Source organism: Tenebrio molitor, chromosome 5, assembly GCF_963966145.1.
Source record: "Tenebrio molitor chromosome 5, icTenMoli1.1, whole genome shotgun sequence".
NCBI classification, from domain to species: domain Eukaryota; kingdom Metazoa; phylum Arthropoda; class Insecta; order Coleoptera; family Tenebrionidae; genus Tenebrio; species Tenebrio molitor.
Window position 1 is genome coordinate 18,003,914 of NC_091050.1, and position 18,305 is coordinate 18,022,218.

The window sequence follows — 18,305 nt, forward strand, 5'->3', positions numbered from 1 at the left end:
TCTTTTCCGTGGAAAGGTCCATCGAACAGCACATAGTACCGCTTCGCCGTGTTAAAAATTAGTGTCCGAGCGTTCAAGGTAATAACGTCCCGGAGGCGAAGGTCAAAGGACCGATTAAATTAACCGGCGAAAGGATAGGCTCGCGATCTAGTTAGCGGTTAGTCTAGGTCCCACTGAACCACGACTCGATCTTAAAACCGGAAACGAGGAGTGACCAGTCCTGCGCGACATCGCACACTGCGAGGTGCAGGAACCGGGCAAACCGCCCCTGTACATCATCGGACGGAAATAAATGTTGTGTTGTCTTTTCAAAACTTGTATCTCTCTCCCTTCCGCGCCCCAATCTGGACACCTGATTTGTGTTTTGTGGCCGGCCCGACCTTCTGGGTCTTTTGGGTCGTAATAGTATCCATTTGCAGCAAGATTCTTAATTATTGTGATAATTGTTTCTGCACAAGTGTGCGACATTTCGTCGAAGCTATCCCACAAAAATAAAATTTTCTTTGTTAGGTAAAAACTTTTTATCTACTTTCATACTGTAATGTGCCATATTTCACAATTTTTTTAAGTGTCGTAATGGCAGTTTTTACGGCACTAGTGCGGTAATAAAGCACTAGTGCAGTAAAGAGACTAAATTTTGCAAAATTTACAACTATTTATTAAAATAAATTAATTAAATTCAATATTGACCCCAGACGCTGTCCCCAAGTTAATGCTGGGCTTTTCCACCATGACGTTACTTGTTGAACGTATGGTATCTGAAGAGCCCATTATTTTCGTTGCAATTATTTTCTTATTTTGAACTGATGTTTCAACATATCCCTCTGCAACATTGTCAGACTTCCAGCCTCCATGACGCTTGAGAGTATGCATATCTGCCCCTGCATCTGCCAATAATGATGCTGAGGATCTCCGAAAACAATGTCCTGTATAGTTTGCTGGTTTTTTTTTTTGCCTTTCCCTTTTCACCTAACAGGCCTATCAGGTACCTTTTACGGTCGGCTTGGTTTCTTTTTCCTTTGTGGTGCGGCGGGGCTCCGGGGTACTTTCCCCGGCTACCTACGCCCACCCTCTCTCCTCTCCTTTTTCTGGACGACACAACACGAATATCACAACACACAACATCCATGCGAGGCCATCCGGCCTGGGATTTGAACCCTGCTGACCTCGCGGTGGTGTCGGGAGAGTGTCGCTCTTCCTTCCACCACCCTACCGTCAGCCCCTACTAGACATACACACACATCCATGGCCCGGCGGAGTTTCCTTCCTTCGAAAAAATCCTCCCCCTTCGGTGGGATTCGAACCCACTAGCGCCGGGACCGCGACCTCGGAGCACTGTCTCCGACAGCCATGCGGCCACCGAGCTACCTGTATAGTTTGCTGGTTCAGATAATCCTAATGCAGTAGCGATTTTCTTTGGAATTCCTCCGATTGTATTCACTCCAGCAGGCTGCTGGGTACATTTACCTCCCCTGTAGGTAAGAAAAAATCTATCGTGCTTGGTCTGACTGGGACGCAAATCCATATATTTTCGAAATAAATCCTAACAACTTATACTCTGAATATTTCCGTCTGTTATGGCAAATTCCCGTGTAATTTTAGTTTTTGTATTCGGCAAGGTGATCCAGATAAATTCTCCTTTATCTTGAACGTCTCGTCTCATCAAATTTGTGATCTCCTCGCGTCGACAAGCACCAAAAATTCCAAATATCAAAACGAAAGCATAATACGTTTGAGATTGTTTTTTATTATCTCAGCTCCAATTTACCTTCATAAATAAGAAATCTTTATCATTCATTTCCTTAAGAAATTGGTGTATCTCCTCTTTGCAAAAAATGCACGATTTTTTAGGTCGGTATCCTTCTGATTTCCTCTTCAAGAAAGCCACAACCTGATGATATTGACTAATGTCAATCTTTATCTTAATCGACACCATCGTCCGCAACATAGAATACCGGCACCATAAGGAGGATGGTTTTAGCTTCTCTGATTGTTCCGCAAAATAGGCAAGGACCACCTTTTCAGAGACTTCACGAATTTTCTTGATTTCCATCCATTCTTCAAAATATTTGCACACTGTCTCATACCGCTCTTTGGATTTGACAGGAATTAATGTATCTATAGCAGATTGAGCAGCCAATTCTATATCAGAAGGCAAATTTTCCTCTGAATCACTCATTTTTGCACTGACACTGCAACTTGCTTTCATTGGAACACTTTTGAAAAAAGTAAACAACTTCGTAACCACGGTTATTAGATAGATTAGCCGCCCTATTATTTTTGCATAAACGCAATTTTAAAAATTTATTTAAACACAAAAATATTGGTATTAATTATGAAAGTAGATAAAACGTTGTACGACATTTGTATCGTAATGTGTCGTTACGATACTTGATGGATTATCCAACTCGCCTTCGGCTTGTTGGACAATTTTTCCATCGCGTATCGTAAAATTCCACATTACGATACACATATCGTAAATAACTATTCCGTATATCTTACAGTTGTTCAAAAGTTTATTAAAACGAACTATTTTTACGACTTAAAATCGAAATAAACAATAAAAATACAAATAAAAAGGAAATTTGATTTCCTATAATATCAATATCGTAAAGCTAATAATACTCTGAGTATGTTACTTATGTTTTGGCTTTTAACAATGTTGCAATTTCTTCGTTTCTTTGCGCAACGGCCAAATCTAAAGCAGTTTTGCCATTCCTATCTTTGTGGTTCACGTGGGCGTTTTTCGAGATTAAATACTTGACGGTGGAAAGATGTCCCTTGAAAGCGGCATCGTGCAAAGGAGTGTCTCCATCTGCGTCAACAACGTGAATTTTGGCTCCACTTTCGTACAAAAATTCAACAATTTCCAAAAATCCAGACGCAGCAGCACAGTACAATCCTGTATTTCCATGAGAGTTGGGAATGTCCAGTTTAGCCCCACCCTTAACCAATAACTTTACAATTTCAAGATAGCCCTTGCGTGAAGCATACAACAAAGGCACACCTTTTTCACATGATTGTGCGTTGACGTCAGCCCCGTTTTCTAACAAGTAGTGCACAACGTCGCATTTTCCACGGTAGCAAGCGTAATGCAGGGCAGTAAAAAGGTTGTGTTGATCTTTAGCATTGACCGGAGCTAAATTGTTGTCGTGCAGATATTTTACGATATCAAGATAACCCAATCCGGCGGCACGAAGAAAAACTTTGTGCCACTGAGCGTCCAGTTCACCTTAAAAAAAAGAAATTATTTTCATCCACGCGGATTGTTAAAAAGACTTACTTTTGTCAAGGATTCCATTTTTATTTCCGGTCGCTTCGAGGTGTCTCAGTTCATGGGCAAACAACTTGATGACTTCTAATTTATTCTGGTCCACTGCTGTTACTATTGGAGTGGTACCAACAGAACTCTTAAACTGTTTCCTTCTGGGTCAGCTCCATTGTCCAACAAGGACCTGACCATTTCTGTGTTACCTTCAAAGCAAGCTTTATGCAGCTTCATTGATTCAGTGTCATCTGGTAAAACAATATTTGCTCTGAGTTTAACCAGTTTCTCCAGTACGGTTAAGTTTGTTTTTCCTTCTAAGTGCATCCTATCCATAACGTACTCCAATGGAGTTTTGCCGAATAAATCGACGATGTCCAAATCTGCACCATTTTCTAAAAGGATATCTGCATCTTCCACGTTGCCAAGTGAAAAACAAATATGCAGAGGCGACTGGTTCATACTGTTCAAAGCGTTCACGTCGGCGCCATACTCGATAAAGAGTTTAACCAAATTACTTATTTTATCTGTGCAAGCCACGTGTAGCGGTACGTAGCCCATACTATTTTTCTGATTGACATTTGCACCGTTTTCAAGCAATTCTTTCGCACAGTCCTCGCCATTGTAGCTAATGTAGATTTTTTCATCGTCCTGTGATTTTTCTTTGAGTAGTTCTTGCAAAAGCATTGCCGTTTGATTGTTTCCGGAGACATGATGGAGAGGTGTTAATCCATATTCATCAGACGCACTAACATCGGCTCCATATTTGATTAAAAGAATTGTGCTGAATATGTCACCAAAACAACAAGCCAAGTGAAGTGGAGTGCGACAATCTCTTCTGGGGTTCAAGGCGGCTCCGGATTTAATCAAACGTTCTATCGCATCGTTTTTGCTACTAATTATTGAACACATCAATGGAGTCAAATTGGAATGGTCGAGGAGGTTGGGGTTAGCTCCGGCCTTCAACAAAGCTTCTACGCAACTGTTGCCTCCAAGCGAAGCATCGTGCAGAGCTGATTTCCCTCTACTGTCTTTGGCATCGACGTTAACACCTCTTTCAAGAAGAAGAGATATTCCATCTGGAAAATCTGATCTTGCTGCTCGACACAACAATTCCCCACCATCGTCGACAGTTGAACCACTGTCCAATAGAAGCTTTGCCATTTCGTAATGCTTCTTTTCAATAGAATAAAATAGAGATGTCCGGTTTGCGTTGTCTTTAGCATTTACGTTTGCACCTGCCTTGATCAGTTCTTCAGCAGATTCAATTTTTCCAACATTCGCCGCTTCGTGTAGAGCCGTTACGCCCCACTGATTCTTGATATTAACGTCAGCGGAATTTTGGAGAACAACTTGAAGGGTTGTTAAGTGGTTTACAGAGCAAAAGAGTGGTGACTCACCCTGCGTGTCTAGTCTATTAACTGAAGCTCCAGCTTCAATCAATTTTACTATGCAAGAGTCAAAACCGTGATACGAAGCAGTATGCAAGGGACTCGTCGTGCACTGAGTACTATCTACGTCTACACCGTACTCGCACAAAATTCCAACTATATCAGGAAAATTTTTATTCGCTGCGAGCAACACAGGAGTCACTAAATATCCTTCGTCGTTTTGGCAAGGTTCGTCAATAACACTTAGATCCGCTTCGATCAGTACCAGAGCATTTTCTCTTTTACCGTTTGCTAAAGCTACATGGAGAGGTGTTAGCAACTGCTTTGATTTAATTTTTGCATCAGCACCGTGCTCCAGCAAATATTTTATTATATCAGGATTGCCCACTTCGCTCGCCACGTGTAAAGACGTGAGTCCTAGCTTTTTACTTTGTCGGTTTAAATCAGGTTTGTACTGGACAAGAAACGGAACCAGTTGTGGGTTGTGTTGGATGGCACAGTCCAAAGCTGTGAGGTCGGTGCTTGTATGATTTATATCGGCACCGTTCTCAAGCAACAATTTCGCAAACTCTTGTCTGTTGAATCTTGCTGAAGCTACAAGAGCAGAATGTCCTTCGTCTGAAAGTTCGTCAACGTTTGCACCTGCTCTTAGCAATTTTTCGAAACACTGTAAACTGTTTTCAACAACAGCCACTATTAATGGTGGCTTCTTGTGGCCATTGACTTTGGCCCCATTTTCTAAAAGAACACTAAGCATTTGCACATTTCCAAAACGAACAGCAGAAGAAAGAGTACTGGATGCGACGTCACTTTACAATTTGAGTACATTCTTGTAAATTGTGTATTCTAAAATTCTGCACACGGCGAAGAGGTTATTCGAGTTTGCAGCAACTTCCAACAAGTTGATTTTGATAAATTCCAAGTTGTATTTCATGTAAGGTATTTCGTCGATAAGTTCGAACAGCTCATTCAAGCAAGAAAATGCAGCATAGTGCACCAGCGTGGGAATGTGATTATAGTTCACTAAAAACTCTCTATCAATATGAACTTGTTCCAACATTAAGTCGATTGCACCGACAAAAAGGGCCTGATCAGCATAGTGAAAGGAATTCCATTTCAAATAGTGATCTTCTTCCAAAATATCACAGTTTTTATTTAACAAAAAATTAATAATTGGAAGTGAAAGTGTATCTTGTTCGTAACTTTTAATAGGAGAATTTATACGGATCGTTATCGTTTCTGAAGCTAGGTCGACTTCTTGAGTATCATTTCTTATGGCTTTGACAGGAGGATAAATAGACCCCCAACTACAAGCCAGATGTAAAGCACTGCGGCCCCCACTGTCTCGACAATGTTTGATCTGGGCTTCATGTAATTTTAATATTTCCAAATTTCTGTACAAAACTGCAAGATGAACGGGACTGTCCTTTGCAAGGATCATGTCAAACATAAATCGGATGTTGCGATGGTTTTCTTGAAACAAGACAACGAGTAAGTTCAGATGGTCTTTGTAATATTTGGATAGCCAGGACGCGGTTAGAAATTCTTCATAAGTTTTATGAGTAAAAACTGGTTTTCCGTGATCGTTGATTCTGACGATTAAGCCTAAACTGTCTTCGCTTTCTTCCACTTCGTTCACAAGTTCGTCGCAGTTCAGGTTGAGTCTTTGAAACAGTTCTTCCTCAAAAGATGCCTTCACGGCGGCGATCTCGTACAAGGGCAACTGAGAATCCAAATATTGTTCTTGGATTTGTCGCATGTAATAATTTTCTGAATCGGCCTCAGCTCTTTTGAACAAGATGTTAAATCTAGTACGAATAAACTCGTCGTACATGTCGGTTAAAGTAATGATGAGGACATCATTCATTTGATCTTCAGGTGTGCGCAAATAAATTTCGACAAACATGTGTATCAGCAGGGGAATGCCTGTGTAGTCGAAGTATCCACAATTTAAATACGCAGAAATATTTTCACTCATTTTTGTAGCAATTTGTAGCGATTTAATGGGGTCGTATTTCTCGTTTAGATATCTCAAGATATAGTACAACTGGTCTTGCTGACTGAACTGTGTTAGAGTTAAGCTCAATGTGTCGAAGGCAGATTCAAGACTTTCTCTTAAATCAGATCTAGCTGATAACCATTGTGAATATCCTTCAGATGCTAAATTTTTAACAGCATCTATGACTGGATCGGCACAAACTCCAGGTAGTTCGTCGAATCCATCCCACAAGAATATGATTTGTTTCTTTGAAAAGTATAGCTCTGCAGTTTTTCTTCCGAAAGAATTTGCGTCCTCGATTTCCAAAAAGTAATCTAAAATGTTTTTGACGTTGTGTTTCTGTTTGAAAAATGCACCATGTTCTCCAAGGTTGATACTGAGGATCCAAAAATCAGAAGAATATTGCATCTTCAAGAATTGCATCATGACTGATTTGCCCATTCCTGGTTCGGAACAAATGAGATTGATTTTATTATTGAAATGACTCAACACATCTACATCTTTAACAAAATCGTCTGATTTGAATTCTTCATTGTCTAGTCGATACTTTTGTATTTTCTGGATACCGCCCCTACTTTCTATCCATTCAACTTTCTCCTTGTCTAGAAAGCGGACGTAGTGACAATTCTTCAAAGGGTTTCTGGAGGATATCTTCTCTAACTGTTCTTCAGTGCAGCCACCTCGCGCCAAAATTAAAAACTTGTCGTTGATGTCTTGATTGTTCTGTTGAATTTTTTGCAAATAAGAAAATTTAAATTGTTTCGGGTTATAGTTGGAAACATTTTCGTTTTGTTTCAAGAAAAGATATTTGTTGACGTCAATAACGTTGATGTTGAATTGTGTGTCGACACTTTCGGTAGTTTCAGAATAACTGACCACAAGTAAATCATCAACTTTGTCAAATAGTTTGTGTTGCGGCGTTGTACCGCAGGAAAAGAATTGTTGATTTTTAAATATTTAATAACTTCCAAACAATAACATTAACAAAGTATAAGTAAATGTTTGTATAAAAATGGTTATGTCTGTTTGAATTTGTTTGACTGATCTGATGTATCTGTCGGATGCGTCTCGCTTTTTAAGAGAGGGTGGTGGGGTGCGGTCCTCCCTGGTCAGGTACCTAAACTAACGGTACAGGTCGGTCCTGTACATTCCTGCCCCCCTTTGAACGGTCCTGTTCAAAATCTTCGGTCGGAAAGGGACATATCCTGTTCGTGGCTCTCGTCACAATTCCTGTGGATGTTTTGATGGTTGCTGTTCGTATCAGTCCATCTGGTCCAGGGTGTACCTCGAGAATGACACCCATACGCCAGCACAGGGGATGAAGATTTTCTTCCTTTAGGAGGATGGGAGTTCCTGCTTGTAGAACTTCTTGTGATCGTTGACGCCACTTGTTTCGTTGTTGGAGTGTGTTCAGATGTTCCTTGCTCCACCGTTTCCAAAAATGTTGAGTCACCTGTTGAACTCTTTGCCATCGTGAGAGGAGATTTTCCTTAATTAATGTTAAATCTGGTTCACTGTTTGATGTGAGTCTGCGTCCTATTAGGAAGTGTCCAGGGGTTAACGGGGAAAAGTCGTTTGGGTCACTGGATAATGGGGTTATAGGTCTGGAGTTTATACACGCTTCGATTTGTACCAATACTGTTAGCATTTCTTCATATGTAAACAGTGCATTGCCTACAACCCTTTTTAAATGAAATTTAATTGCCTTAATGCCGGCTTCCCAAAAACCTCCGCGGTGTGGAGAACGAGCAGGTATAAAGTGCCATTGTATATTCTGTTGCTTTAAAGACTGGATGATTTCGTTTTGAAAGTTTGCTGATGTAAATAATTTTGTTAATTCCCGGTTTGCTGCGGTAAAATATGTTGCGTTATCTGAATGAATTGAGGAGACCTTTCCTCGTCTAGCCATGAAGCGTTTTAAAGCAGCTAAAAATGCCTCACATGTGGCATCTGTAACTATCTCAATATGAACGGCTTTTGTTGCAAAACATTTGAAAAGAGCAATATAAGATTTTATTGTTTTTTTGCTTCTGCGGTTACCCTCTTTTATTAAAATGGGACCTGCATAGTCCACGCCGCAGTGTGAAAATGGCATCGACGGTGTTACCCGTATTGAAGGTAAATTTCCCATTAACTGATCTGTTGTTTGAGGGTTTACTTTAAAACAGGTATGGCACTTGTATATTAAGTTTCGCACAACTGACCTGGCTGATAATGGCCAATATTTTTCGCGAATTGCCGTAATTGTGGCTGATGGCCCTGCGTGTAGTTCTTTTTCATGTTGATCTAAAATTATTAATTTTGTTATATGATGTTTAGATGGTAAAACGATTGGGAATTTTTGGTCATAATTTATGTGTGCATTAATTAATCGACCACCAACACGAATTATGCCGTTATTGTCTAAAAATGGATTTAGATTTAACAGTTTGCTGGACCTTTTTACTGGCTGGTTTTTCGTTAATTCTTTCAGTTCTGATTCAAATTCTTGTTCTTGTACAAGTTTGATTATCATGTTAGCAGCATTATTTAATTCAGCGACGGTTAATGTTTTATCAGTTTGTTTTAAGTCATTTTTGGATGAACAATTTTGTATAAATCTCAGGCAATATGCAAGAATTCTTTGTGTTTTTGCAAAAGAAGAGTATTTTGTTAGGAATGGAAGTTCTAATTTAACCGATACCGCTAGAACTTTGTTGTTGGTACGTTTCTCTGAATCATTTGTTTTCGTTTCATCAGGTAGTGAGTTTGGCCACTCGGTTTTGTGATTTGACAGAAAGGATGGGCCATGAAACCAAAAGTGATTGTCGATTAAATTTTCTGGAAGCACACCTCTCGAAACTAGGTCTGCGGGATTGTTTTTCGAACCAATATGATGCCAATTGTCGACTTCAGTTAGGCGTTGAATTTCCGCTACCCGATTTGCTACGAATATTTTCCAAGTATTTGGCGATGAGTTAAGCCATGATAAAACGATAGATGAATCGGTCCAAAGAAAAATTGATTTAAATTCTAGATTTAATGTTGACAAAATTTTGTTAACCATTCGCGCTAGAAGTACTGCCGCGCACAGTTCTAGCCGCGGTAAAGTTATGATTTTCAGCGGGGCCACTCGTGATCGAGAACATAAAAGTTCGGTATTGTATGTATTGTTTGTTTCATCGCATGTTCTTATGTATATGCATGCACCATAGGCGGCCATTGAAGAATCACAAAACCCATGCAATTCAACTTGATTTTGTGCATTTGATATTATTTTTCGGGGTATTTGCAATGTATTTAGCATGTGCAGCTGATCTGACAACTTCATCCATTTTTCACGTATATGAATTGGGAGAGGATCATCCCAATCAAGCTTAAGTGCCCACATTTCTTGAATGAGAATTTTTGCTTTTACAATGACAGGTGAAAGTAATCCTAAGATGTCATAAATTTGAGCAATGGTTGAAAGTACGGACCTTTTTGTCGGACATTCTTTGAAATTTGCATTTACGGTATATTTCAGAGTATCGTTTTTACAGTTCCAGACTAATCCTAAGGTTTTAACTTCATGTTTATGATCAAGCTTAACTGTAGAATTTGCACCTGTTTCATGAGCAGGTAAAATTTCTGAATAATTCGAGGCCCACTTTTGTAGTTGGAATCCTCCTTTACTTAATGCGCTGATTAGCTGATTTCGTAGTTCGATTGAATTTGAAATTGTGTTAGTTCCTGTCAACAAATCATCTACGTAAAAATCTTTTAGAATTACTGGACTGGCTAACGGAAAATTGTGTTGTTCGTCTATGGCTAATTGTTGCAGACACTTAGTTGCTAGATACGGCGCTGATGCCGTTCCATAAGTAACAGTTTTCAGTTCATAAATGTTGACAGATTTCCTTACATCATCACGCCACAAAATGCGTTGAAATGCGGTGTCGCGTGGATCAACCCAGATCTGGCGATACATCTTGACAATATCGCACGAAAAAGCAACTTGATGAGTTCGAAATCTGGTAATAATTGAAAACAGATCCTGTTGGACTGTGGGTCCAACCATCAACATATCATTAAGACTGATTCCGGTGGTAGTTTTGGCGGATCCGTCAAAAACTACTCTGACCCTTGTGGTGGAGCTTGATTCTTTAATTACCGCATGATGCGGAAGAAAATATTGATTGGCATGACTGTTGTCCTCTGGCACATATGGTGAAACTAACATCATGTGTTCTAAATGCAAATATTCATTCATGAAAGTTGTGTAATCGCGTTTTAACGTTGGATTTTGATGAAGCCGTTTTTCAACTGAATAAAACCGCTTGAGGGCCATTTTATTTGATGGTCCCATTAGTAACACGTCACCCTTGAATGGTAATCGAACAACAAAACGACCATCGCTACCTCTCCTGACCGTTTCTGCGAAGTGTTTTTCGCAGGCAAATTCCTCTGCTGATAACGGTGGTTGATTGTCGGTTTGCTCTTCGAGTTGCCAAAATTTTGTCAATTGATTAGAAAGTTCGACGTCTGGGTTTTTATTGGAGGTAAAGCCGACAAAGTGTTTGCCGCTGTTATTTTGACCATTTATGATTTTGCCTGTGACGACCCATCCTAAAAGGGTGCGTCGTAAATAAATCTGTTTGTTGAGAATGTCGATTGCTTGGGAAAAACCTATTATCCTCCAGAAAAATTCTGCACCAATTAACAAATCGATTTTATCGCATTCATTAAAATAAGGATCTGCGAGATCAATGTTATCGGGAATGTTCAAATTGGCTCGCGAGTATGTTTGATTTGGAAATTGTTCTGTAATTTTTGGTAATATTAGGCAGTGCATTTTTAACGCAAACGAGTTGTAACATGACTTTATGGAAACATTTGCTGAATATTTCACGCGAGTTTCTATTTCACCTACACCTGATATAGGAAGATTGATATGATTGGTTTTAAGCGAAAGTTTTTTACACATATTGCTCGTTAATATGTTACTTTGAGACCCGCAGTCTAAAACTGCTCTACAATTATGATAGTTACTGGCGGAATCTGCTATTTTAACAATTGCTGTGGCCAGCAAGACAGTTGTTTTGTTCGAAATTGATAAGGTTAAATTGTCGTTAGCTGACGTGGATTCTGAAAGATGAAGTAGAGTGTTGTGTTTTTGTTGACATTCTCGACAGGTATTGACTGACTTACAAGCAGATGCAGTGTGATTTAATTTGAAGCAATTTCTGCATGCTTTTAAATTGTTTATGGTTTTGATTCTGTCTGAAGTGGATAAGTTGAGAAATTCTGGACATTTAAAGACCATATGTGACTCTGATTTGCAATGTATGCATGATTTATTGATGACTGTTTGAACAATTTGATGTTTTGACTGATTAGTTTGCTTGTTGTAGTTTGTTTTTTGTTTCTCATTGTGTTGACTTGATTTGTCGTTTTTGGACATACACTCTAAAAGTTCGCACCGTTTTCCCAAAAACTCAAGTAAATCCTTTAATTTTGGAATGTCTGTGTTTAATTTGGTTTGCCATTCTTTTCTCGAAGTGTAGTCTAATTTTTCGCAAATTAGAGGGACAATTAGGCAATCCCAATGATCTACCGCTTGTTTTTGTACCCTTAATGCTTCTATGTTAGTTGTGATGTCATTTAACAGTTTTCTAAGCGATACATGATTTGCTTTGGAAATAACTGGACTATTGATGATTGCTAGAACGTGCTCTTGCGCAATTAATCGTATGTTATTATACCGTTTTATTAATAACTCGTATGCTGCATTATAATTATCTGTCGAAATTGTGAGAGATTCAATTGTCGCTGAAGCTTCCCCTTTTAAACACGATTTTAAATAGTGAAACTTCTGGCAGTTATTTAAATTTGCATTGTTATTAATTAATGAATTAAACGTGTCATAAAACGGCAACCATTCAGTGTAAGACCCAGAAAATTGTGGTAAATTTAGGACTGGTAATTTGACGGCTAATTCTGGTGACGATTGATTGTTACCACCGCTGTTATTATGAGAATTAGACGCACTGGGAGATTTAACTTTGCTGGTCAAGTTTTTAATTTTAGCTACTGTATTGTGATACTGAATCTCTACTTCTTCCCGAGTGTTATCGTCCTCCTCGAACTCGAACTGTTCAATTTCATCCTGATACTGTTCAAATTCCTTAAACGCGTTTTCTAAATGTGGTATTCGACTTTCTAATTGACATAAATCGTCACCGTCTTTAAAGGATTTGACAAAACTTTCAATTCTCGTAATTTTTGATTTAACAGTGGTTCGTTTCCTTTTCCAACCCGGGAGATCGATGGTCATTTTGAATTTGATTGATTAGGTACAAATTACGCGAAGAAATGCAACGTTGTAGTGATACAAATTTAGCATGCACGGAAAATGTAGGAAGGTTTGATGGAATTGACAGACTCACGTTTTGATGCTCTGTGATGCGATGGCGATTGACGACACGACAGTGGTGCTTGGATTCTTGAATGTAATTATAATGTTTATTGTTGAAGTTGATGCTGAATGTTGATGCTTCTGAAGATGAATCACGGATTCGACTTCCTCGTTGGCTGATCACGGATCGCACTTTTTTGATTGTCTGGATCACGGATCCGACTTTCTTCAATTTGTTGACACTGGATCACGGATCCGGCTCGATTGGACCAAAATGTTGCGGCGTTGTACCGCAGGAAAAGAATTGTTGATTTTTAAATATTTAATAACTTCCAAACAATAACATTAACAAAGTATAAGTAAATGTTTGTATAAAAATGGTTATGTCTGTTTGAATTTGTTTGACTGATCTGATGTATCTGTCGGATGCGTCTCGCTTTTTAAGAGAGGGTGGTGGGGTGCGGTCCTCCCTGGTCAGGTACCTAAACTAACGGTACAGGTCGGTCCTGTACAGTTTGGTGCTCAATAAAACTTTTGGTATTTGTCTGGTAGAGTAGTATTTGGGAAAATTCTTCTTACAATCAGATCCTACAACAAAATTGCCATCCAACATGAGAATAATTTCTTCCATTGTGATATTTTCCGACACCCGTTTGTCTATTTCTACAAATTGCTTCAAAAAGATGCTTTCTCTTCCTTGAAGTGAAATTGACAATTGTTTAATGAGGGAACCGTAAAGATCAGTAAAACTTGTTAAATCCGTCAAATTTCTGAAAATCTTCCAGTCATTAATACCTTCAAAATTGTAGTCATCTACTAAAATAAACTTTTTTGTGTTTAGCTTATTTTCGCATAATTTTACTGCTTGCAAGATATGTTCATGTTCAGGAGTGTCCTTGGCAATTTTCACAATTAGTGGCACAAGACCAGTGTGCCATAACATTACATAAAATCTTTTCAAGGCAATTTGATCGAACGCTTCACCAAAAGCAGAAAGAGGAAGTTCAATATTTTTCTTTAACAGATCATTATTGAGATCGGAAAATGTTGTGGATTTAGAGCAGGAATATATAGTTTTACAATGTTTTAGTATAATGGTCCAGATTTTATTTAGCACTATCTCAGGCGGTTTTGCTAAGGGAATCATGTCAAAAATGCCAAATAACTCGAGCACCAATGAACTTTGTTCTTCTGGGACACTTATGAATTCTTCCAAATTCGGAAATTGAATGTGGGGTGTCAAGAGTAGTTCCGCAAGCTTCACTCTTACATCCGTTTTAGTGAGTTTTAGACAGCCGTACTCTCTTCTGCACCACTGATCAAAATATTTCAAGTAATTGATAACTACACTTGTACTGCAATATTTAAATGTGTTCAGAATCGTGTCGGCAATCAAAGCTTCAATTTCTTTGACTTGTTTCTGTCTAGTATAAAACGAGAACTGTCGGAAAAATTCGTCATCTGGAGAATTATTTTGAACACATTTTAGTTTGAAATTAATGCCGTTGTCAGTTTCTCCAAAATTTAAAAATTTCTTTTCGAAGCAATCATCGAACTGTTTTATCAGCAGATCAGAATTGATTTTTTTGCCGTCAGCAATTGGTTCCAGTCTCGTCCAGTTTTCGTCGATTTCTTCATGTTTCTCTAAAACCGAATTGCTGAATAAAATGAAATGGAAGTTTTGAAAAGGGGCATTGTAGGAACGAGATTTGTTGTAATTGGTCTTCACCGCAATAAATTCTTTACTGTACTTCTTCAGACTGAACTTCTTGTTGTTGGTGACTAAGTGGATCTGTGCAATTGGTCTCACGATATGTTTCAGTTGCAACGCAAAGACATGTTGTTCGCCATTTTTCAGTTCAATTTCCATGACCACGTCGTCAAAATCTCCCATGTCTTTGTTGTTTGTTGACATTTTAAAGTCGACCATTTCGTCGTCGAGACTGAAGACGAGGGAGTAGTAGGCCGGAATCAAGTATTCGTAATCTTTTCCAAAATCGACGGCTCCATCTCGAAAGCTAAAGGTCTAAATTAAGCTTATTAGGAAAAACTATTCTCTTGTTGAAACCTAAACGATTTAGAAATAAATGAATAATAACACTTAAGGATGAACTGGAGTAACATTGAAAAATGGCGAAAATTTTCTAATGAATTTACAAAAAAAGTTGGTCGAGGATTTTCCATGTAATCGCTAATTATATGTGGAAACACACGGTTTTTGAGGTTATGTATTTGTTTTAAGTTCAATAAAAAGTGAACAAAACGCATATAATTGACGTCGGTTTGCAATATTACACTCATATCGCACGTTTTACTACAGTTACGTTAAGAACTTTAACAGAAATGCAATGATAATTGAATTCAGTGTGCTTCTGCTTACTTTTACGTACCTACAATCTTAGCCAAAGATTGTAAAATCACATGTAAGTAATTATCTAAATATTAAGAAAATAAACACAAAATTTACTCGCAACTGATTACAATTCATTTCCAAAAATTAAAACCTTTTTTTTCAAATATTGATTCCTCGTAATAAACGTTTCATAGCATTATAAGAATTCCGCAACTTTTTGCTGAGATTGTTACTCCAGTTCATCCTTAAGCAGATCATAAAATGCATTCGGCGTATCGTTTTTGAATGTACAAGTCAAAATTAAAAAAAAAAAAAACAGAAACATTTCAGTAATTTTGCATAACTTAAGGCCACGTTGCATGTTTAAAAAAAATGGATTTACAAGAACACTGCTAATCTTTTTGCACAGTGAAAACATCGAATAAACATATTTTACATAAACAAATTAAATGACATGAATGACCTTGTCGCTTTTAGAACATTCTGCAAGTGAACTATTTAAATTTTTTACTGTATGTTCCACGACCTGCTGTATAATAACCGGCCTGTTCATTTCATTAAAAAAGCATTGCGAAAATGTTTCCGAGAAAAAGCCAATTTTCGCCGATGAGGGCGCCACAGTACGGGCGCTTCTGAAGAATAAAAATGCGGAAAAATAGGTTTAGACACGATTTTAGAGTTAAGATTGAGCACTGTAAGATCATATTTTCTTTCTAAAACAATACTGAATACAATTGTATTTTTGTGTTTTCGATTTTAAATTCGAATGTCATTTGAACGAGAAAAACTCTCGGTGACAAAAACTTAAGATGAATAATATCCCCAAAAAGCGCTCGTACACTAGCGCTCTGCGTGGATCACTCAAATTACACTTTTGAACAGGCCGGTTATAATACAGCAGGTCGTGGTATGTTCAAACTCTTGACATTGAATACCTAGTTCTCTTTGCTTTCACCCCTTACATCTTAATTTCGTTTTATTAAAAATATTAATCTTTTTCATTTTTTGTAATTTCGGGGTTCCCTTTGACTCCATTAATTCTTATTAGATTGACTAAATTACGACGTAGTTGTAATCGATAAATTTACGTTAATATATTTTATTTTTAACAGATATGCAGTACACACTGAATTAAGAAAAGTTATCGATTTGCCGAAATAAGATATAAAAACACTTTTCATCAGTCTCCTCCAAGTTACAAAAATTCATATTTTTATTTCTTGCATGTACTTTCAAAAATGATTTTCTTCTATCATCATTTACAGTTTTCTTTATTAAACAATTCGCACTTCTGAAGCTCAAATTAATAATGTTACTGATAAGACAACAGTTTTAATCACAATAGCTTTTGATTAGATACAAAGTAAATATTTTAAGTACTTGTACTTACCTCGCTCGTCATTTTGAAGTTTTTCACTTATAAATCCACATATCAATTAGTGTTTGCCAATTTAGGCAAAAAATATGGAAATTTGCTATTTAAGCAATACTAAAAGCACATTTCTCCAGTTTGGTGTCAATACTGTTTTGTTAAATCATTTTAACGTGGTTTTTTAATCTAATCAATTCTAGATTGGCACAGGCTGGATTTCCCCAGCTGCAGTCACTTTTTCTTTCGCGAAAGACTGCAGAATATTCCCCTTACTTGCACTCGTTTTATCAGCCGATTTGTTTCGTATCATATCTAATGGGCAATTAAAGTTAATAAACAGATCGTAATCGAAAATTATTTATAAAATCCACATTAAACTGTGACAGTAGGAACCGAATCCGCTCAATTACTCATACATACTCTCACATCACTACAGCTGACTTAATTTAAGTACACGAGCATTAACCTTGAGTATATGCAACCAGTAATCAAGAGCAATGGAATTGTGGTAGGTACATATAAGTTTAATATTATCATCAAATTCAAGAGTAAGTAATACTTGATGGCAGTTTATCACGACTTAGGAACGAAACATCCAATTTTGGTAATTTCAACGAATGTGTTATGTAGGTAACATTCAAAAAGTTTACAACAGAAAGTTCGCACGAGTAAAAGAGCAAACTTCCATGGTGGTAAGAGTTTGAGTTGACAAGTACTGCGTAAGTACTAAGCGGAGGAGCTCTTGATGATGTCAATAGATATTAGAATTAAAATGAAAAACTAGAGGTTATTTGTGAAAAAGCAACAGTAGATGTGATTTTACGTTACAATGAAAAATTTAAATTTTTTCTTAATTGTCCTATAACAGTAATAGTTATTTAATAAACTAGTTTGTTAATTAAGGCGATTAATAATCGAAACTGTTTAAAGCACGAACGAGTGTAGCGAGTGAGTGGCTTTAATAGTTGAGATTATTAATCGCCCATTAACAAAAGAGTTGATTACAACATTTTTTCGTTGACAGCAAACTTTTTTTTTGGTGACAAATTTTGAAATTAAAGTCAAATCAAAACCAATTTCATCTTTTTCCATAAAGATGAGACCTTGTAAATACCTTCATTCTTTTTTTGTCCTCAGGGTAGACCATTTTTAAATTTTTCAACACTTTCTATTCACTTTTCCACAAAGAGTGTCAGAAGACGTCAACTCCATTCACATTCAATTTCACGTAAAAATCACGATTGCTACGGAAACCTAGTTACCTTTGAAAAATATGACATGCGAATTATAACCAAAAATGTCGGTTTTTGAAAAAGTGAATTTGTAATTGTGCAGTTATGGACCTATAAAATATAGAAAACCCTGCTGCACTACCTGCTGCAGTGTTGGTAAGTGCAAACAATGCATGTTCGAGGTTTATACATCAAAATTTAATCAAAACGTCAAAATCGCAAAAATCGTTGATTAATAGTGTATTAATGAAGTCCATTAATACACTATCATTTAGACAAAAGAATTCATTAATATTGAAATTAACAAGCGGTCAACG

At 37.5% G+C, this 18,305-nt stretch overlaps 2 protein-coding genes across 2 annotated transcripts; both read right to left on the reverse strand.

The window, feature by feature from the left end:
- Positions 1-1,035: 1,035 nt before the first annotated feature.
- On the reverse strand, positions 1,036-17,207 carry LOC138130930 (ankyrin-3-like). Its single transcript, XM_069047644.1, has 3 exons — positions 16,775-17,207; positions 3,284-15,057; positions 1,036-3,232 (listed from the first exon to the last, which is right to left on the reverse strand). Exon 2 carries the CDS (start codon positions 5,411-5,413, stop codon positions 3,386-3,388), a length of 2,028 nt encoding a protein of 675 aa, XP_068903745.1. The 5' UTR covers positions 5,414-15,057; positions 16,775-17,207; the 3' UTR covers positions 1,036-3,232; positions 3,284-3,385.
- LOC138130396 (ankyrin repeat domain-containing protein 1-like) lies at positions 2,640-3,301 on the reverse strand. Its single transcript, XM_069046841.1, has 2 exons — positions 3,284-3,301; positions 2,640-3,215 (listed from the first exon to the last, which is right to left on the reverse strand). The coding sequence occupies exons 1-2, from the start codon at positions 3,299-3,301 to the stop codon at positions 2,640-2,642; spliced, it is 594 nt and encodes a 197-aa protein (XP_068902942.1).
- Positions 17,208-18,305: the final 1,098 nt, after the last annotated feature.